This window comes from Zingiber officinale, chromosome 6A, assembly GCF_018446385.1.
Source record: "Zingiber officinale cultivar Zhangliang chromosome 6A, Zo_v1.1, whole genome shotgun sequence".
Lineage (NCBI taxonomy): Eukaryota > Viridiplantae > Streptophyta > Magnoliopsida > Zingiberales > Zingiberaceae > Zingiber > Zingiber officinale.
In genome coordinates, this window is record NC_055997.1 from 23433014 (window position 1) to 23455208 (window position 22195).

Genomic DNA, 22195 nt, shown 5'->3' on the forward strand with positions numbered 1-22195 from the left:
TGCTAAGCAAACTATTGATTTCTCTTTCTCGGCTTTCTTTGATTATCTAGCTTGCCGGAGGTGCTCAGGAAATGTCTTTTCTATATATCCTGATTTACCAGACCCCTTACCTTCTCCCTTTGATGTCTCATCTGACTCCATTTATGAGTATTTATTCGGACATCCTAGACCAGGTGGACTAGATGAGTTAGATGTTGAATTTCCTACCTTTGCAACCCTAAGACTATCTGCCCCAGATTACATTCTCTTTAAGATTGTCACGAATTGTCTTCTGCCAATTACATCTAAACCCTTGTCAGAGATCCGACCATATCACTGGCTAATGCTTTATGGATTGCGTAGGCGTCTCAATTTTGACATCATGTCGAGTATTTACTCTTCTATCATCTCCTATAGTGAGCCTAACAGCTTCACAGTTTATATGCCTTATGGGCATATAATTACGGATTGACTCGAGACCCTACAGATTGATGTCTCCAAGGGGAGGATAGTCAAGATGGTGAGGCAGGACTGCAGACTTGGAAAACGTGCATTTTCCAAGTCTGGCATCATAGGACAGAATGGGGTGATTCGTTGGAAGGACGGGAGAGCACTGGGTGAGTTACCACGGGCACCTCCGCCACAGGTTGATGCTGCTCCCGTTGTTGCTCCTCCTCCTGCTACTGTTGAGTATGGAGAGGCAGATCCTGATCTGCGCTGGCAGATTGCTGAGCTGGAGAGCCGCATTGATCAGCACGATGAGTTACTGGCTACTGAGCTCCATGGGTTGCGCGTTCGGATTGACCAGGGTTACGATGATCTACACAGTCAGTAGTTAGCGACGCAGCAGATGCTTCTGGGATGGATGGCCAGCTACCCACCTCCGCAGTATTACTCGGGCTATCCACCCTCGAGCATGTCGCCTCAGGGATCCATTCCTCCAGCAGATGATGATGCTGCTCCTCATCTTGAGAATGTTGATTGATACACCTTGTTTTATGTTGGTCATTTTGACTGCCTATGTTTCAGATACTGTTTGATATATACTATGTCTGACCTGGATATTAGTTGTTTATGCTACTCATTTTTCTATTACTTGCTTCTCCTTATTTTTCAGTTCTTATTGACTATTTATATGCTTTTCATATGCCATATCTTGATTGTCTCTTATTTACTGTCCGATATTACACTTAGAGGGGATTCTGTGTGGATTAAGAAAGAGACAGTATAGGTTAAGGGGGAGTCCTTTGAGTCTTATTACCTAATTCGCACCTTTTCGGTGTTTGACAAAGGGGGAGAAGATGACTAAGTTTAGAGATGAATGAAGTTTTGATTTTAGGGGAGAGGATAATCTTGAGGATTATTGACTTCCTTAGTGTTGTATTCGTCTTAGGGGGAGGATCTTGATTCCCCTAAAATTAGGGAAATATGAGTATTTCTGATCTAAACTTAAATTGTGTTGTCAAACAACAAAAAGGGGGAGATTGTTGATACGGTCTGACCTGGCTGCTGTTTTGATGTTGACACTGATTTAAGTTTGTATCAGATATTAATTAAACTCAGATTGATTACTGATCAATGTTGATCAGGTGGAAGGGAAAAGTCCAAGTATGGAACTTGGCACGCGAAGTCAGAGAGGGCTCGGTAGCTCGTTCTCTGGACCGGACGAAGTCGGAGAGGGATCGGTAGCTCGTTCTCCGGACTAGGTCAGAGAGGGCTCGGTAGCTCGTTCTCTAGACCGGACGAAGTCGGAGAGGGCTCGGTAGCTCGTTCTCCGGACTAGGTCAGAGAGGGCTCGTTCTCTCGTTCTCCCGAGTAGGTCGGAGAGGGCTCGGTAGCTCGTTCTCTAGACTAGAAAGGCTTTAGGGTTGGGAAGCGCCAAACCTACCTTACATAGGCATTGGATCGGTCTGTTGACCGATCCAGTGATACTATGGATATCTGATCGGTCAACAGACCGATCCAGTGATACTGTGGTTATCTGATCGGTCTGGTGATCGATCAGTAACCAAACAGTAGCTTTCTGTGGGTTATCTGATCGGTCTGGTGACCGATCAGTAACCAAACAATAGTTCACTGTAAGTTATCTGATCGGTCTGTAGACCGATCAGGAAGCGATGGGATTCAGAGGACAATAAGGGGATCGGTTTGTGGACCGATCCACCTATAGGCTGATCGGTCCACAGACCGATCAGAAGCCTCCCAGACCGATCAGGGTATGTCTTGATCGGTCCAGAGGGCTATGGATCGGTCTGCTGACCGATCCACAACACTGTCTGTTTGTCTGCAACTTTTGATTCGTCTGATTTAACCATCTGGTGTGTAGAGATGAATGAAGTTTTGATTTTAGGGGAGAGGATAATCTTGAGGATTATTGACTTCCTTAGTGTTGTATTCGTCTTAGGGGGAGGATCTTGATTCCCCTAAAATTAGGGAAATATGAGCATTTCTAATCTAAACTTAAATTGTGTTGTCAAACAACAAAAAGGGGGAGATTGTTGATACGGTCTGACCTGGCTGCTGTTTTGATGTTGACACTGATTTAAGTTTGTATCAGATATTAATTAAACTCAGATTGATTACTGATCAATGTTGATCAGGTGGAAGGGAAAAGTCCAAGTATGGAACTTGGCACGCGAAGTCAGAGAGGGCTCGGTAGCTCGTTCTCTGGACCGGACGAAGTCGGAGAGGGATCGGTAGCTCGTTCTCCGGACTAGGTCAGAGAGGGCATGGTAGCTCGTTCTCTAGACCGGACGAAGTCGGAGAGGGCTCGGTAGCTCGTTCTCCGGACTAGGTCAGAGAGGGCTCGGTAGCTCGTTCTCTGGACCGGACGAAGTCGGAGAGGGCTCGGTAGCTCGTTCTCCGAACTAGGTCAGAGAGGGCTCGGTAGCTCGTTCTCTAGACTAGAAAGGCTTTAGGGTTTAGGGCTGGGAAGCGCCAAACCTACCTTACATAGGCATTGGATCGGTCTGTTGACCGATCCAGTGATACAATGGATATCTGATCGGTCAACAGACCGATCCAGTGATACTGTGGTTATCTGATCGGTCTGGTGATCGATCAGTAACCAAACAGTAGCTTTCTGTGGGTTATCTGATCGGTCTGGTGACCGATCAGTAACCAAACAATAGTTCACTGTAAGTTATCTGATCGGTCTGTAGACCGATCAGGAAGCGATGGGATTCAGAGGACAATAAGGGGATCGGTTTGTGGACCGATCCACCTATAGGCTGATCGGTCCACAGACCGATCAGAAGCCTCCCAGACCGATCAGGGTATGTCTTGATCGGTCCAGAGGGCTATGGATCGGTCTGCTGACCGATCCACAACACTGTCTGTTTGTCTGCAACTTTTGATTCGTCTGATTTAACCATCTGGTGTGAGCTTTTTACGTTGCAGGTTGCAGGTATCATGCCAGTGCTTAAGTTCAAATTAAGGTCTATCATAGGAATAAGACAAAGTGGTTTTTCTACTGTGTTTGGCTGTAAATGGTGCAATTGGAGCGTCAACGGTTACTGGCGATCTGGCTGTGTTCTGGTTGCAATCAGCTTGACTCCTGGCTATTGGTTCGAGCTCAGAGACACCAGTGAAGACCATGGATGGTATTGGTGTGAGTTCAGAGAACTAGATGAGGAGGAAAAGTGATTGGCGACGCCTAAGTTAGCAGCAGCGATTCGATGCAGGTTGTAGTGATTCGATACAGGCAGACGCAATGGAAAAGGCAGAGGCATAAGAAGAAGGAGTATGAGATGTTCGAGAGAACAACCAAAAAAAAAAAGGAAGAAGAAAATCTCTCTCGGTCGATCAAGCTAGAGTGCTGTGTGTTTTTGAGCTCTTGGCTAAGGAACTTCTTCTGGTTTTGCGCTCTGCTTTCATCGTGGCTGTAAGCTTATTTTTCATACCCTTTAGCCACTAATCCCTGTAAGTCTTGTGCTTCATTTAAATATTTTCTGTGACTTTGTGGAGAGGTTACTCCACCGAGAAGGAGAAATTTTTAGCCGGAATCTATCCGGGGTGTGATCTACCGAAAGATCAAGGGATCGTCCACCTTACGGACACGCCGAGGAGTAAGGGCAAGTTATCCCCGAACCTCGTACATACTTGTGTTAGTTGTGGGTTGTTTCTTTTCCTTGTATTAGTTTTTCTTTTGCATATTTCCGCTGTGCTAACAGACTTTTGTGAGAAGATTGTTTAAGTTTTAGAGGAGGCTATTCACACCCCCCCCTCTCTAGCCATCCGAAGGTCCTAACAAAGTAGACGTCTCCCACTGCAACAGTCGCCACCTTAGTAGCATTGTCCATGTAGACAGTTATCTCTCCTTCAAATAGTCGTCGGGTTTCCTGGAACCCCTGCAAAGAATTGCAGATATGATCAGTGGCTCCTGTATCTACACACCAGGTGTTGGTAGATAACACTGCTAAACATGTTTCAACTACTAGAGCATGAGATATACCTTTATTTTTCTGATTCCTACGAGGACAGTCCACCTTCCAATGTCCTGACTGCTTGCAGATGAAGCACTTGCCCTTCGGCTTCTTCATTCCAGCTTTTTGTCCAGTACCCTAAGGTTTATTCACCCTCTTTGCTGAAAAGACCTGTTTCTTCTTCTTCTTGCCTTTCGGCTTAGAAGTAGAACCATTTTCAGCATAGTGAATCTGAGAACTTTGACGAAATATACCTTCTGCTGCCTGTAGTTCTGTCAGAAGTTCCGCCAACGTATACTCTCTTTTGTTCATATTATAGTTCAGACGGAACTGCTCAAAACTTCTGGGTAGCGTTTGGAGAATTATATCGACCTGAGTTTCCCCATCGATTTCTCCTCCAAGAACTTGTATTTCGTTCAGATAGGCCATCATTTTGAGGATATGATCCCTTACGGGTGTTCCCTCAGACATGGTGGCTGTCATTAACTTTCTCATTGCCTCTTGCCTAGCAGTCTGACTCTGGTGCCCAAAGAGTTCTTTGAGATTGTTCATTTTATCATAAGCTGTTGATAAATTTTGATGCTGATGTTACAATACATTTGACATTGATGCCAAAATGTAACACCGCACCATCTCATCAGCTTTTACCCATTTCTTATGATACTCAATCTCCTCTGGGGTAGAGTCACCGTCAGGTGCATCAGGGCAAGCCTCAGTCAGTACAAACTTATAGCTTTCATCAGTAAGAACAATGTCCAGGTTCCTTTTCCAATCAATATAGTTGGGACCAGTAAGTTTGTTTTCTTTCAGTATAATGGCCAGTGGGTTAAAAGTCATCCTAAGAATCACAAAAATAAACTTTGGTCAAGACTCTAAATTTAGAATAATATTGATTCCTCAAACAATACTATTTTAAATTCACCAACACCTCAAATCACCGTGAATATTGCATGTCACGTTAGTGTGGACGTATACAAATTCAACATTTGTAAGAGGAGGGTGTGCCACATTAATTTTATTATCTGGTCATCCTAACTTTATCACAAATAAAATTAATAGTTGGTTTCACTTTGGTCACACAAAACAATAGCAGTGACTCCGTTGGGGAGGATATTATTGAATGCGTCTAAGTATATACCATTACTTGATACTAAGTCCATTAAATAGGATTGTGCCCCTTCAGTTGGAGAAGATCACACGCTCCTAAATAATTTCCTATAACCATCCATAAAAGGAAGTTTGATCTAGTGATCCGCAACAAACCCATCCGTTGTGGAGGGAGACACTCAGAGTCAACACGCAAGCTTGTTGCATCACTTACAAATCAGTACTGGAGACCATGAGATTTATTTAAAATTCCTCTCCCACTTAGTTATTTAAAATGAGGATTTTAACCTATGCTAGCATACATCACATGCACATAAACATCACAGTAAATAAAAGCAATAAATTTGTAAATTAATTTTCCAACTATTATGGTCTTTTCCATCACTGTCTTCAGTATGCTCCAATCCTAGCTGCTGCCATATTTAGCCACCGCCATCGGGTCGAGTTGTCGCATCTATCTTACTTCTTATTCCGCTGCGCCTCTGGTGCTCCATAAGTACCACGCCTCGCAAGAATCCGATCCGCGACAAAAATAGAATTTTACATATATCGATCCTATATTCCACGAGGGAATGCACATGTAATCTAGATCGAAAATAAAATTATAAAATCCTAGGGCTAATACAGCTCCTGCTGTATTAGTTACATACAATCATACACACACAAAATATTGCCCTTGACATGTCCAAGGGTCCAATCACACAAAACATCAATAAGTCATAATAGTTGGAGCCTGCAACCAAAGAGTTAGCACATCCTACTATTATCCTGCCTAAATTATGTATGACATGTGCATAACCTATTTGAATTTTAAACATACAGAGGCAAACCCTAGCTCTGATACCAATTGTTGATTGGTCCTAGGAAAACATACCGGTTCCACTGTACAAAAATTTTTGTACAAGTGTTGAACCTTTCCTTAAATAACCTATTGTGTTCTTTAAAAGTTAAATTAGGAATCGCAGACGAAACTTAATATCATTGATTCCAAATTTAACTTATCTGTTCTTAATGGTTTAGATTTGAATCGCAAGCGGAACTTAACACTATTGATTCAAATCTACCTATGTTATTAATTCCATTAAATATTAATTTTCAAAATTGGCTTCCAGGACTGCATGGCGAGGCATATGACCTTCTTGGATATGGAAGCAATCACCACCGCCTAGACAAAGCCTTTTAAGGAAAGCTAATATTTAATTTCCTTAAATAACTCTAGATTAACAAAAAAGAACAATCGAATCACAAATTTGAAAAAGAAGAAAACACAAACTCAAAAAATAAATTCGATAAACTAGATCTAATTGTCTCTTGTATTTAGAATTCTTACAAAGAAAATAACTAGTATGATGCGGAAGAAAACTACTAGTTATACCTTCTCTTTGTAAGCTAATGACCTCAAGATCTTCTGTCGTATTCCTCGCCTCACCTTGGACGTCGTGTGGGCGACGATCCTCCAAGATGAACACCACCCAAAAGCTTCTTCCTCTTCTTCTAAAATCCGACCACCACCACCACCAAGGAGAAGAGAGCAAAAGGGAAAAAAAGAAGGGAGAGAGAGGGTCGACCACTTGAGGTTCTCCAAGCAAGAGAATAAGAATTGTTTTCTCATGAGACCTCCTCGCCCCTTCTTTTATATTGCTTACCTAAGGCAAATAAGGAAAAACTTTTGATAAAAAAAATAAAATCATCCTCTAGTTTTTCCTTTTTCTTTTTTATTTTTCCTTTTCTTTCCTCTTGATTGAATCAATCACCAAATTAATTAGATGATGATTTTTTTTATAATTGGTCGGCCCCTTGCTTGGGCTCCAAGCAAGGTGGCCGACCACCACATCAAGAATAAGAAAATATATTTTTTAAAAAAAAATTACAAGAAGAAATCCTCTTATAAAATTTACAAGCTCTCTTTCCAAAAGTAGAAGTTAAAAAAGAAAAGTTCTAAAAATTAAAACCATGTTTTAAAATTTAAAACTTCTCTTATAAAATTTCCTTTTTTAACATGATGATAGAAAATTTAAATTTTAAAACTTATTCTCCTTTTTTTCTTAAACCATGAGGATGGTTAAAAAAGGAAAGTTTTAAAAATTTTTAAAACTCTCTATTAAAACATGTGGCCTAATTCAAATAAGGAAAGTTTTAAAAATTAAAATATCTCTTTTAAAACTTATAGTTTTCTATAATGAGAAGATTTTAAAAATTTAAAACAACCATCCCTTTTTGAATTATTGTGGCCGACCCATTCGTGCTTGGTCACCAAGCTAAGGGTCGGCCCCTATAGAAGAGGATGTGGCCGACCCTTGCTTGGTCACTAAGCATTGGACCGGCCCCCTTCTTGGACACCAAAAAGAGCCTTACATTTGGATGGATTTGAGGCTATAATGAGGCTACGACAGGGACCTAGAGGAGAAATTGGTTTTGACCTTCCGATGAGCTTGAGTATCCCGTGTTCGCCCCGAACACACAACTCAAGTTTATCGATAATAACTCATTCCACTAGAGAGTTATTACCGCACTACCGCACCAATCCCAAATTACATTATGGGCGCATTCTTATCATGAGTGTGTTCCTTTCTATCTTAGTCGTGAGCAACTATTTATAATTTATAAAGAACTGATAACATGATCTTCTGAGTGTGACACCACACTCCATGTTATCTACTATATAAATTAATTGAACAATTATATTTAACAAATAAATGCAGATATTGACCAATGTGATTCTTTTATTTCAAAAATAAATGTTTACAAAAGCTAGACTTTTAGTATACACTCCAACAGGTGTTCACCTCCAAACGCTGAATCTTCCATGCTGCCCTTGCCTCTGTCTTGACCATCTCGAAGTAACATCGTCGAGCGGCCAACTGGTCACTTTTGACTTCACCTACCTCATTGTCCGCCGAAAACTTTATTTTTTAGCAGAAGGTGGACACCACCGCTCGGAACTCATTGAGGGTCGGTCTGCCCAATATAACATTGTAGGTGGATGGTGCGTCCACCACAATGAAATTTGTGGTCCTTGTCCTCTTGAGCGGCTCCTCTCCAAGCAATATGGCTAGCCGAACCTGGCCGATCGGCAACACTTCATTGTTTGTGAACCCATAGAGCAGGGTCGTCATTGGCTGCAACTCGCTTCAGTCAATTTATAGTTGGGCGAACGTCTTCTTAAATATAATATTCACCGAGCTACTTGTATTAATAAAAGTCCGATGAATAGTATAATTAGCCATCATCGCCCGCATGATCAAGGCGTCATCATGCGGAATTTCTACTCCCTCCAAGTCTCAGGGGCCGAACCTGATCTCGGGTCCCTCGGCTTTCTCCTTGCTACATCCAACAGTATGTATTTATAGTCGTTGAGCGTGTGACTTCCTCGCTCGGTTGGAATCACCGCCCGTCGGCCCACCGACGATCATTCTAATCTCTCCCCGAGCGGCGTTGTTTTGGTTCTCCTCCTCTTGAGCCGAGAGTCTGTTCCGTTCAGCAGAAGCTTGGGCGGGGCTTGTGTTATTTCTCCTTTGAGGCTGACGATGGCGCTGCTCATCTGCCTGCCTATCTTCTTCTCTTCACCCGACTGATCGGCACCTATGATGCCAATCGAGAGATGGTGGCCGACGGTGATATTCTCATGGAGCCGATTTGCTTGCAATGGGTGTCAAGTCGTAGCAGTTGCGTGTGTTGTGCGTCACCAACTGATGGAAGGAGCAAAACAGTGGCGTCCATGACTTGCCTTTTGAAGCTTTTAGGCGACTTGCTGCTACATGTTGTACAACATGTGTTCTAGGCTCCTGGTGTTGTTGTGCTCCTCTCGATTGGGGCCCCTTGGGTTGTTGTTGGCTACTCGGTGGTCACCGCTTAGGCACTACTGTGGGTTTGGCAAGCACCTCCTTTCTTCTCACCGTTTGGGTCTCTTCCATGTTTATGTATTCTGTGGCCCTCCTGAGCAGGTGGTCAAAGTCATTTGGCGGCCTTTGAATGAGGGAGCGGAAGAATTTCCCTTCGGTGAGCCCTTGGGCGAAGACATTCACCAATATTTCTATGGAGACCGATGGAATATCCATGGTCACCTGGTTGAACTGCTTGATGTAGACCCTCAATGCCTCCTTGGGCCCTTGCTTCAACGCGAACAGATTAACGTTTGTCTTCTGATAGCGGCGGTTGCTGGCGAAATGATGCAGGAACGCTTCTTGGAAGTCTTTGAAGCTGTGAATTGATTCTTCCGGCAATCATCGGAACCAGCGCTTCGCTGATCCGGAAAGGGTAATGAGGAAAACCCGACACTTTACTACATCAGTGTATTAATGGAGTGTGGCCACGTTTTCAAACTTGGCCAAGTGGTCGTCCAGATCAATTGTTTCATTGTACTCCTCGGTCGTCAGTGGGGTGTAGTGTGTTGGTAGAGGGTAGTCCAAGATCCCCTGAGAGAACTGTTGGTTGATCCGCTCGGGTGAATCATCATTCCTTGGTGCTTTCCCTTTCCGCGCATCCTGAACAGGCACGGCGTCCGAGGATGATCCTCATTCCTTATCTGCTCGACACTGTTCCTCTAATGGAGTTCGGAACAATGCGCGATGAAAGGGGATTGACGCATTGGGCGCCTCCTCATATGTGTCGGTCGGATTCTTATTCTGGCCCCAAACAGATATGTGATCCGCTCAGTCTCTGTATCTGTCCTACTGACCTGCCGCTGATCCTGCAGGCTCATGCACTTGGCGCTATGAGAGCGCATGTTGTTGTTGTTGCTCCACCATTTTTGCTGCTCGAGCTTGTATCAACATATCCAGCTCTTCCTTTGTCAAAGTCGCCGTGGTGAGTCGTCCAGCGTCCTCCATCTTCACTTCTCGGATACAGGCTACGTTCCCACAGACGGCGCTAATATGATCCTGTTCGAAAATAGAGAAGATGACTAGCTGGGGATGTGGCTGATACGTTGACTGGATGTAGACCTCGTTTCATTCTGCAACACAAGAAACGTTAGTGCCGAGTCAGGGAAGGGGTCCCCTGCGTTGGCCCTTCGATGCTCAAGTCAGTCACCGAAAAGAGGAAAGAAAACAGAGCAACAGTAAGCACAGGCGTGAATAGTGAATAATACGTACCTTCGCCAGTGCATGGACCTCCCCTTTATATAGAGCCCCAACGGGCGACGTGCACACTCCTCCAGACATGAACACATTCTCCAATTTGTCCTATAAAATGACTTGTCAGGAAAGTGTCTCTGAAATCATACCTTAACAGGGGATGCATATCCCTGACAAGACAGTAGAAGCTTCCGTCATACGATCCTCCTGTTGATCATGTTTTATATCAGCGACACTATCTTTTAGAAGAATATTAAGAGATACGTCAATGATCTCTCTGCTCAGCTGAGCGGGATAACCGCTCGGTTGGGAGCTCCTCTGCCTGGTCAGACTCGACTACTCTTCCCCGCGGTAACTCAACTTGATAGCTCTTTTCTGTCCGACCAGACTGACGCTTCGGTTGTTGCAATGTTCCTCTGCTCCATGATCAATGCCTGATGATCTTTTATCATCATATATATATATAGTATTGACGTGACATACTAAAATTTAAAAAAATGAAAAAGATTAAGAAAACAAAAACTTGAGAGATTTAACTAGATGGCCTTATGACCATTCTGGACGATTTCACATTTCTTTTATTTTTAAAATTTTATTTTTATTTTTAAAATTAAGTGCCCTTTTGAAAATTTGAGACGTCTTTTATTTTTTTTTCCCCAAAAAGAAAGAACCCTAACGTCGCTTCTTAGGTTAACCAGCCGTGAACCGTGCCCCAACTCCTCCTTTGCCAATCCGGATTCGCCGGCGGCTTCGCTCCCTAGAAAAAGGCAGTCATTTGTAGGTGGAAGGGCTTCTTCTCCTCCGTATTTACGATCCTAGTTACCCAATTCGCTGCCTTTCTTGTGCCCTTTATTTTCCTGTCCTTTTTTCAGCTGCGGCGATCGACAAAAGCAGAAGAAAAATGCATCTCACGCTCGAATTCGGGTAACCTCTTCCTCCTCTTTTCTAACTTTTACTTCGTCGTAGTTTCGACCGTTATCATTCTCACCTCGCTCCCATTCTCGCGGCACTTCAGCGGCGGCCTTGAGCTGCTCTGCCAATCCATCAAGATCCACACCGTGGACGTCAATCCAAAACCCGGAGAGGAGAAGGTAACATGAAATCGCCTCCGATTTTATCCTCCCTGTTTATATTACAACTCGTGATCATCTCGGCGTCCTTTCCCACAGTTATTGATGCGTGACCTCTTGTCCTGGGTCAAGTCGAATCTGATTAAGGAGCGGCCTGAGATGTTCGTGAAAGGGGACTCGGTGTACGCATATTATCTTCTAAGCTGTTCGATTTGTAGTTCTTGCCTTCATGATTTTAATCGTGTAAAGTTACGTTTTTGATGACTTTGTTTCCGAGTTTCTGATGGATTTCTGGTTTTTGGGTGCGCAGGAGACCTGGAGTGTTGGTTCTCATAAACGATTGCGACTGGGAACTTTGTGATGGCATTGACACTGCGCTGGAAGAGAAGGACGTTGTGGTGTTCATTTCTACCTTGCATGGTGGTTGAGCATCAAGCCTGCAGGTAGAGAAATCTTTAAATCGATTCTGTACGAACACAGTGTTCTTTGTAACGCTCTCTAATATCTGCAGTCGAGTGAAGGTTTTTCTGGTTCAATTTTCTTCTTGTTCTTCATTAAGACAACAAATTTCTCTCTTTCTCGGGGCATGCTTCGATTGTTCATCATTCAATTATCATCGAGGAATCCTCCTCAAGCAGGGCATTCACCAGGAAATGCAAGCTGTAAAATCCTATAGATTTCTCTTCTTTATTTATTTTTTGTTTTGTTTTGTTTTGTTTTCTTTTCTTGTTAAAAAGATGACGATTCACCCAATTGCATTAGAAAGGAATGAAATTGCACTTACCCCTGTTTCAGTTTGCAAAAAACTGCAGTTATATGCACCTGTGTCAACCTCCGCCTTCATCATAGCAACTCCGTTCTTTTTCAACTTTGTCATTCTGCTCTTGAACTCTTAACCTTAGCACTGCAAAAACCTTGTCACTGCAGCATAAACCATAATGTGCATCAGCCTATACTCTTGTTATAAAAGGTGATAAAATTTACTCCATACTCTCTCTTAGCACAGAGATTGAAGATAATGGCATGCTGTGGGTTATAATACCATCCAGCCTAGACTATTAGGCGCCCATCCAGGCCCATGAGGGTAGCAATATATATATTCTCACAATGTGGGTGATCTTGTCTGAAAAGTCTAGAGATGATACGCCAGACACGGTGATTTAATGGTTGACTGATGGAAGACTTTTCATTTCATGGAAAAACTTTCTCTTGGTCTTGCACATATAGAAATGACTAACAAAACGTCAGTACCTCGGAACCAGGAGGAGTCCCTGGGGAAGGTCTTCCGACACTCAAGTTAGTACAAGTCCGAGCGGATGAATGAAGAACAGAAAGGAACGTGCACACAGGAGTAAAGTTCAGATGTTTAGAGAACGTACCTTCCCAATGGAGAGAACTCCTTTATATACCACTTCTCATAATTTTCACAATCATGAGGTGAAAAAGTGTATCGGAGGTTGTTAGGTAAAGGAGAGTGCACAACCTGAACAATATACAATAATTGTTTGAGAAATCTTCCATTTATTCATATATATACCTCTTTTGTCGTTTATAGTTCGTGACATTGTTGAGGCCGTTGAAGGAATATGTTGTCATAAGTGGTCGGCTGATAGGGAACATAATAACCCCTTTAAAAGGTTCTAAAAGAATATTCTTTGACAAGTTGTTAACATTCCTTGACAATATTGTTTCCTAGATGCATCTCGGTCGAAAGTTGGCCAGACTAAGCGTCCCTTGAAGTGAAGGCAGAATGGAAACTTGAGTTTTATAAGATTGGTCGGTATTCTGTACTACTCTACCATACTTGCATGGTCATATTGGAGCTCTGAATGAGTTATTGCTCGGTTCTTGTTGTACTGCTCTGTCATCCCTACGTGGTCATATTGGAGCTCTGTGTGAGATATTGCCCGATCTTTAGAGTCGCTCGAATATATAGTCATCTGGAGTTCTGGGTGAGGTACCACTCGGTCTTTAGGGTTGCTCTAATATATGAAGTTATCTGGAGTTTGGGCAAGTTGTCCGATCTTTAGGGTTGCTCAGATATGGAGTCATTTGGAGTTCTGGGTGAGGTATCACCCGGTCTTTACGGTTGCTCAAATATATGGAGTCATAGAAACTAGTCCCTTGAGTCCGGATGGCCTTGTGACCGCCTTACCATATACAGGACTACCCGCTTACCCTTAGGACTTGAACGCTCATTCTTCAGGAACGATCATCCCTCAGGCAGGTCATCTTTAGAATGATCGACCTTTAAGTAGGTCATCTTTGCATTGGAGGCCTTAGTACGTAGTCGAGAGTCTAAACTCTGCCCCAGGGTGACCCTCTGACCTCCACCCTATCTTGATTTTGACCTCCACCCCATCTTAACTTTAACTGCCACATCATTCTATGGTCCGCTCGTTACATCTCATATCAGTGGGTTTTCTTTAAAAAAAATAAAAATAAAAATAAAAATAAAAGGGCATCTCAGATTTTATAAATTATAAAAGAGCATTTAAAAAAAATACTCAAATGGACCGTGTTTTTATGATTTTATCTTAAAATTATCCCTTGACTTCATACTATTATAATAGTTATTGGATAACTTCTATAATGTGTCAAAGTTATTGGATAATTGTTATAGCGTGCAAAAATTATTCAGTAGTTGTTATAATGTATTTAAGTGAGTTTATGATTTAGGATTTATAAGAAATTATTCAGTAGCTATTATAATGGATAGAAACTACCTAGTAATTATCATTATGTATTTAGTGTGATTTTTGGATTTAAGATTTAGGGTTGATATTTAAATACTATTATATTAAAATAGTGTTTATAATTATTTTAAAGTTATTTTTGATGATGTTTAAATAATTATAATTAAATAATATTTTGATATCTTAAATCTTAAACTCACACTATACGTTGTACTAGATATCGAATAGTTTTTACGTGTTATAGTAGTTATGGGTGGTTTTTACGATGTAAATCTTAAATCCTAAATTTATTCTAAGCGCATTATAGAATTTATTGAGTATCTTCTATATATTGTAGCGATTTCTGAATAATTTTTACACATTGTAGTCACTACTAAATAATTTTTATATGGTATAAATTCTAAATATTAAATTCACTCTATTAGTTTTTACACATTATAGTAGCTACTAACTTTTATATGTTATAAATCCTAAATTTTAAATTCACCAACTATCTAGTAGTTTTTATAATATTGGATCACAGGGTAATTTCAGAATAGGAGCGATGTTTATGTTAATTTAATTTTTGCCCTAGTTTTTTTTAGCACTAGGATTGCAAATAAACCTAGTCGAGATTTAGGGTATTCAAGCTTGTTTGATAAGATAACCGAGTCAAATTGAGCCGGACTTAAAATGAATCAAGTCTTTGAAATAATTGCTTAGCTTGACTTAGTTTATTTTTTTTTAGTTTGAGTTTCTTTGAAGCTTAGCTTGAGCTTGAGTTTGATTTATTTAGATATTATCGAGCTTTCAATTCAAACTTAATTTGAGTTTTGTTTGTTTAGATATTATTGAACTCTCAATTTAAGGTTATTTGATTGTTTAAAACTTTTACTTGAGTATTGATTATTGAGTCTGATAATTCAAACTTATTTATTATTTTTATTTTTATTTTTATTTGTTGTTTATTCAAAATATTGATAAGAGTTTTATTTTTTGTTTATGAATATTATTCATGAATATTAATGAGTTGAATATATATGTTTAAATTTATATTGTTTAATTTATCGAGTTGTTTAAATTTATTTATTTAATTAATTTTATATATATATTAATTGAATATAAATAATTACTAACTTGTTCGAACGTTTAGTTCATTTTACAGCCCTGTTTATCACATATCACGTAGGCTCGTTCCCGTGGTCCGCGATCCACATTTAGGTAATACGGTTCACGCATCTCAGCCTCACCTGGACGCTTTCGCTTGGCTGCTGTCGCTGTCTCTGTTAAACGAGAGGCACGAGAATTGTGAACGTATTTTCCGACTCTCTCACCCTTCTTTAGGGTTTCTCGATTTCGATCAGCATGACTGGAAGCGGCCGGAGCTATCAGGCGTAGCGAAAGATTTCCAGCTCTCTTGCTTGATTTCGTTTCTTGGATCGTAGAGATGGCTGCTGCGAGCCTGGCGAGCCCCGGCGCTGCCTCGAGCGCCGACCCCGCCCCGCTGCTCGGTACCCGCAACGGCGGCCGCCGCTCCGGCCGCGGATGGGGCCTTCTTCACACCGCTCGGTTCCTCCGACGAGCGAGTGGCCGGCACATGATGCGGGAGCCGTCGATGATGGTGCGGGAGACGGCGGCGGCGCATCTGGAGGAGCGGCAGAGCGACTGGGCCTACTCCAAGCCCGTGGTTTTGCTCGATATCCTGTGGAACCTCGCATTTGTGGGCGTCGGCGTCGGGGTGTTAGTCAAGAGCAACGATGAGACGCCGTCGATGCCTCTTCGGTTGTGGATCGTCGGGTACGCGCTACAGTGCATCCTGCATATGGTTTGTGTGTGTATCGAGTATAGGCGTAGGCAAATTCCCGAGGGGGCTCACCTGGACGAGGAAGAAGGCGGGAGTGGAAGGACCTCCAACTCAAATTCACCAAATGCGATAGGAGAGGCTGCAGACGATGAGCAGGGTGAGCAAGGAGGCAGTACTAGGTAATGGCTTACATGCTATTCATCTTGAATGTAACAGTTGGTAACATCGGTTTCCCATCAACCTATGAACATGCATGTTCAATATCTTTTTCTGTTTAATCGCATTGACTAATGGGCATTCCAATTTCAAGTTACTCATACTATCTCTTTTACCTGGAGATTAAAGATTTATTTTGTTGTTGATATTTATGCTGTAGCAAACTCCAATATAGTGCTAACTCATATTATGATACAGATAACAAGATTTTTAGAAAAGAAATAAATGAGTCTCCAACACTGCCCTAAAGAATGCCCCAGTGTGACATTCTGATTCTTTATCTTAAGGATTGAATAGAATATTCATCGGTGCAACTGAGTTTGAGTAATATAACAAGGAAATCTGCCTCCTGACATTCTAGGAGAGCAAAAACAAACAAAATAAGTACATGTCTTGTAGGAAAAAAAAAGAGAAAAATAAAAGAAACATTTGTCACACATGATGACTTAGAATAACCGTTATTACATCATTATTATCCACAAACAAAATTTGACTCCTTCAAGTCTGGTTTAATGTCAGAAGCTCCCGCACCCATCTGTTGAATTACCCATGTGATAGTGATCTTAATTATGCTTGATTTCATGTGTCCAATAAACCCAATACATGTGATAAAACTGGAGGACTTCAAATAAAAATCCTTTAATAGAATAGGTGTAGACTTATAGTGATGCTGACAACTGGAAAATGCACATAAGATGGTGGGGAACTGCACGTTGAAAAGGACAGCCCGGTTCATGAAGCGCCCGCTATGCGAGGTCCTGGGAAAGGATCCATTGTACGTAGCCTTACCCTGCTTTTTGCAAGAGGTTGCTTCCAGGATTCAAACCCGTGACCTTTTTGGTTACAAAGCAACAACTTTACCGTTGCATCAAGGCTCTCTTTCAGAGATGCGGGGTCCCAGGGAACTACACATTGAAGTGGTGGAGAAATCAAGATGACAAGTATTTCCTAACTAAAAATCACATTCCTAACTAAAAAAAGCTCACCACTCGAACAAATCCACTAAGGAAAGAATTAAAAATCATTATTTCCTTTAAATTGCAGTGCTAGTTTTTGTGATTTAAAATGCCAAAGAATTTAAATTACAAGTAAGTATGCAAAAGGATTTATCATAAAACTTTAGTAGAGAATGTTTTGAGGCTTTGTGAGTTCGAATTTCAAGCAAATATTGAAATCCTATTTCAAGCTGGGGTTTGGTCCCTAACCAAAACAAGATGTGTTGGTCATTCTAGTGCTAGTGCTAGTGGTGTGATGATCACAATTCTAGGTATAAGGGAAGCATGACTAACGAACCCTAGGTGGCGGTGATGGAGATCTAAGTGGTGGAGGAGGAAGATGTCACGACTTGGAGAAGAGGTAGAGGAGGAAGAAGATGGCAACTCAAGGAAGAGGCAATGAAGGTTGAGCGACTGAGTTTTCCACTTAGCGATTTAGAGATGAAGGATGAGCAGGTTGTCACTTCTCGTGATGAAGAATAGGTGGATTTGGAGCTTCTAAAGATTCTAGTGATGAAGGTAGTAGTTCACTTACCGGCTTTGCATATTGATAGTTCTATAGCTTTATGTGTGCCAATTGGCTTCACATGTGCCAATTGACTGACGGAACAAAAAAAGTTTGTCTGTCAACCAATATAGAATGAGATTTAAAACACTAGGTTCCGATAGTGGATAATTGACTCCTAGGAATTTTTATTAATCCTGGAGCATGATGTATTCTGTGTCAATGCTTCAAAAGTAAATTTTGGATCCGAAGCATATGTTTGGGAGTGTGTCAGTAGCATTACTGTTAGATGTATATTTCATTGTGCCTATAGATCAACACATGGAACTCACCAATAAACATCCTCCGTTCCTTGTGTTGACTCATGACTTCACAGTAGAAGGTGAAGACACTGACAGAGCTCTTGGAGATTCATTTGTATGGTATTGTGGTCTTTCAGTTACACACCGCTATGGATAAATGCACCTCCAAGAACTGGCACACCTATACGTGTATATGTTTCAAATATTTATTTGACGGATGTGTACTGATATGTTATGGATTTGAAGGAATATCTGTGTGTTTGCTTTCTTGTAGCTATACACCTTGTTGTACAACATTGTGTAGTGTATTTTTCTCGTTAAAACATGAAATTTGAGAATTCAACAAAAATAAGATACTCAATAACCTTTTGACTTGCAAAGAGTTCATAAACTCACTATTCTCTAATCAATTACCTCTCATATTATTATCTTTTTTTTTCTAACTTCAAATAATTTCTTCATATTGATGATTGGTGTTGGATTGCCATTCAAACATTTATGAAAGGAAAATGTAGATGATACATGCTACAAGTTGTGATTATGGTCTACAGATTTTTCTGCATGAGTACTAAAAACTTTTGTAGTGGATGGGTACCACCTTTGTTTTCATTTCAATAAATGAGTTCTTGTTAAAAATTACAAGTTGCATTTTTCTTGATCCTCCGTCGCTCTATTATGGCAGTTTTGTGAAACATTTGGAGTCTGCAAACACTATGTTCTCATTCATATGGTGGATTATTGGATTTTATTGGGTTTCTGCTGGAGGACAAGAGCTGACCCATGATGCGCCACAACTTTACTGGTTTCTCTATGACATAATATGCTTACCTTTGGTTCTAGAATTTAGTCTAATCTAATTTATTTTTTTATCTTGCAGGCTGTGCATAGTTTTCCTAGCGTTTGATGTGTTCTTTGTTGTCTTTTGTGTTGCTTTGGCATGTGTAATTGGTATAGCTGTGTGTTGCTGTCTGCCTTGCATCATTGCAATTTTGTATGCTGTTGCTGATCAGGTGGACCACTTTGAGTGCTGGTGCAATTATTTGTCTTGCTTTTATGCAGCAACTGTCTTTCACTTAGCTGTCATATTGGACCATTGTTTGGGGATCTCAATTGTTTGATACTGCTAGTTTGAATGCATGGTTTAACATAAAACTTTCATCTATGCCTAGCATACTACAGCTCTTTTTGGTAGTTTGAGTGCTTTAACTTTATCTTTGGTTTCTTTGGTATGCTAATTTCTGTCATCTTTAAGTAATTATTCTTGAATTTAGTTTTATGGATACATTAAAAGGCTTCCATCTTATATTAATTGGCATGTGTTATTTCTGGGCAAATTTTCCATAGGGCACGCCTAACTTTTCTTTTTCCCTAAATCATGCACCCTATTTTCATTGTTTTTCCCTATATCACATAACTCGTATCTTTTTTACCCAAAATACTCATATAGTGTGATTTAGGGAAAAATATAACTTAGGTGTATGTATTGTGAAGTTTCTTAATTTAGATGCACTTATCAGGAAATTAGTAGCCAAACACCATGGTTTAGTGAAATTAACCTTGTTATTCTTTTAAAAAACTTTTGATAGCACAAACCATAGTTGGAAATATCAGCCAATCGTCTTATGGATTGGCTGAGTTGGAGTGGTCAAATGAGCAAAACAAGAGAAGAATGTGATGAAAAAAATCAAAACTCATGAATTTATGGAATTGGGCAATATTTGTCCGGATGGTTGAATTCTTGTTCAATACGACTATCAATTGGTCCAACAGAAGCCACTCAATAACTTCAGGTTTAAATTCACTTCTCCACTATCTTTCATACTCATCATTCTTGCTCAAAACTCACAACTCTTTGGTTTCTCAAAAATCTTGGCTTCCATTTGCTCACAGTAACAGAGGTGTCCAGTCCTAGTCCTGCACGTGATTATGTGATAATACTTTTTGAACCCTTGAAACCAAATACACAAATGTCATATTTTGTTATTTTGCCATATGGTTTGTAGAGTTTTGTTAAGCATATTTTCATTCCTGAAACAGGAAGGAGCATCTGAAGAAGATATATGCCAACTACCAAAATACAAATTTCGCAAGATTGAAGATTCGGAAAAGCTTGATGAGTTATCAGGGCGTTTCAGTGGAATCATGACCGAGTGTGGAAGCGATCCACCTGTGGAACATGCCCTTTCAGCAGAGGATGCTGTAAGCTTCCAAGCTTGACCATTTCACTTTTTTGGTTGATTCCTTGTTGCTATATTATGTATGAATTAGTTATTAGGTAAAATTCAGATGCACAAAACAAATTTTTTACTTAATCATTTACTAATCACAGTGAGAGTTGCAAGTGCTGCTGTAAATCACTATTCCTGTTAAATGTGGAGTCGTTTTCATAACATAGAAGCAAGCCATCGGATAATTGATTTCCTACTGCACATTTAAGCTACCCGATTATGCAATTATTCTGATTTTTTTTATTGATATTGATTCTCAATAACTAATGTGTGCATAAGAATAAACTCCATATTTTTGCTGAAGACTTGCTCTTGGATCTGTGGGAATTTCTAAAGAATTGTTTCTCAAGAAACCCTTCGTTTTAGATTATGTTTAGCCAACACAGTTTACTGTAATGAAAGTGAGGTTTGGTAATTTTGATATAGCAAGATTCATAAACTGTTTTATACTTATAAATCTGTCACATACCTCTTTAAAAGCTTCAGTTCTGTGCTTATATCATAGTCATTGATAGTTATAAGCTTTTTTTTGTATGTGTGCGTGTGTTAAACTGTGGATTTCTGCATCTTGAATCAGTAGCTACGCCATGAGCACTATCTCAGTGCAATAGTACAACCGAGTCCCCAGTCTTGTTAAGTTGATTCACTTGTTATCTACCTGCAGGAGTGCTGCATTTGCCTTTCACCGTATGAAGATGGTGTAGAGCTACGTGAACTTCCATGCAACCATCATTTCCACTGTGGCTGCATAGATAAATGGTTGCACATTAATGCCACTTGCCCACTCTGCAAGTTCAATATTATAAAAAGCAACAACAATGGAGGGGAGGTGTAGTTGATGCTGAAGCCCTGTACTGCTGATTGGAAATGTTATGTACTGCATTGCATTTCAGAGGTCTCAAGTTGTGTGATACAGGAGAGAGAGAGACAGAGGTGGCAACTTTTTCCACCTTACCTTTCGGTACCCAATGTTTGATAGAAGAAAGACTGTTGCAAAGAACATGCTTAAATGTAAGTTTTGTGTGCTTCTGTTGGCTATTTTCTTAAAAATGTTAGCTTTCAAGATGACAAAAAGTGAATATGTTCGTCCCAGCATCCCCGTTAATTAGTTCCAGAGTCAATATGGAGGAGATAAATCATGGGCGGTTATTAACCTTGGGAATAATGACTTCTTTATAAGGGAGAAAAAAATGCTAGCTTTCAAGTATCCACTTTTAGAAGTCTGGATGAACTGGCTATTTTCTTAAAAATGCTAGCTTTCAGAGTATCACTTTTAGAAGTATGGATGAACTGGTTATTTTCTTAAAAATGCTAGCTTTCAGAGTATCCACTTTTAGAAGTCTGCAACTGCATTTTGTAATCTCATTCTGCCATATAGAAATATGATTGTTCTTTTCGGCATTTTGAGTTTGACAAAATTGTGTCGTGTGGTGGCAGCCAGAGAATGAGACCCTGGAATGGTCCTTCGGATCGCTCAACCTAGAAAAGTAATCGTCCACAATATGCTCGATGTATTCTTGTCATAGTGTTGTTTTGTTTCGAAGACGGTTCTTTGGAGGCGAACGAGCGACGGCTGAATTGATGGGTTTGACTTACTGATTAAAATGCCAAATGCTGCCTCTGGGCGACAGCTAAAAGGTGATCCGTTTGATTTCGTGATCATCATATCCAACACAAAATTGTTTACTGCCCTCAAATTCCAACAATTTTTTTTAGACAATGTACAAAAATTTACTTAATAAAGACAGATCTTTACGCAGCTCAAATAGATAATTCATTGAGAAACAATAATTTTTAGACTTAATACGCAAGGGG

General features: G+C 40.6%; 2 protein-coding genes across 5 annotated transcripts; both read left to right on the top strand.

The window, feature by feature from the left end:
• The first annotated feature begins 11223 nt into the window (after positions 1-11223).
• Positions 11224-12438, top strand: LOC121996131 (ubiquitin-related modifier 1 homolog). Of its 3 annotated transcripts, none has more exons than XM_042549972.1 (5): positions 11224-11362; positions 11458-11509; positions 11601-11676; positions 11755-11837; positions 11966-12438. In XM_042549972.1, exons 2-5 carry the CDS (start codon positions 11487-11489, stop codon positions 12081-12083), a joined length of 300 nt encoding a protein of 99 aa, XP_042405906.1. In that variant the 5' UTR covers positions 11224-11362; positions 11458-11486; the 3' UTR covers positions 12084-12438. The 3 variants fall into 3 exon arrangements, with proteins under 3 accessions (XP_042405906.1, XP_042405907.1, XP_042405908.1); XM_042549973.1 differs by having other exon boundaries at positions 11230-11509; positions 11966-12098; positions 12167-12438; XM_042549974.1 differs by having other exon boundaries at positions 11231-11366.
• Positions 12439-15606: 3168 nt separating this feature from the next.
• LOC121996132 (E3 ubiquitin-protein ligase At4g11680-like) lies at positions 15607-21430 on the top strand. 2 transcript variants are annotated; one of them, XR_006115974.1, is made up of 5 exons: positions 15607-16313; positions 18835-18954; positions 19030-19182; positions 20190-20351; positions 21045-21174. XR_006115974.1 is itself a non-coding variant. In XM_042549975.1 (5 exons), the coding sequence occupies exons 1-5, from the start codon at positions 15778-15780 to the stop codon at positions 21213-21215; spliced, it is 1122 nt and encodes a 373-aa protein (XP_042405909.1). In that variant the 5' UTR covers positions 15612-15777; the 3' UTR covers positions 21216-21430. The 2 variants fall into 2 exon arrangements, 1 of the variants encoding a protein (XP_042405909.1); XM_042549975.1 differs by having other exon boundaries at positions 15612-16313; positions 19030-19162; positions 21045-21430.
• Positions 21431-22195: the final 765 nt, after the last annotated feature.

Excerpts from the sequence above, each read along its gene's own strand:
- LOC121996131 (XM_042549972.1), top strand. The coding sequence starts at position 11,487 with ATGCATCTCACGCTCGAATTCGG. Across the intron at positions 11,510-11,600 it reads CATCTCACGCTCGAATTCGG|CGGCGGCCTTGAGCTGCTCT; the intron begins GTAACCTCTTCC and ends GCGGCACTTCAG. Across the intron at positions 11,677-11,754 it reads CAAAACCCGGAGAGGAGAAG|TTATTGATGCGTGACCTCTT; the intron begins GTAACATGAAAT and ends CCTTTCCCACAG.
- LOC121996132 (XM_042549975.1), top strand. The coding sequence starts at position 15,778 with ATGGCTGCTGCGAGCCTGGCGAGCCCCGGCGCTGCCTCGAGCGCCGAC. Across the intron at positions 16,314-18,834 it reads GAGCAAGGAGGCAGTACTAG|TTTTGTGAAACATTTGGAGT; the intron begins GTAATGGCTTAC and ends CTATTATGGCAG. Across the intron at positions 20,352-21,044 it reads CCCTTTCAGCAGAGGATGCT|GAGTGCTGCATTTGCCTTTC; the intron begins GTAAGCTTCCAA and ends ATCTACCTGCAG.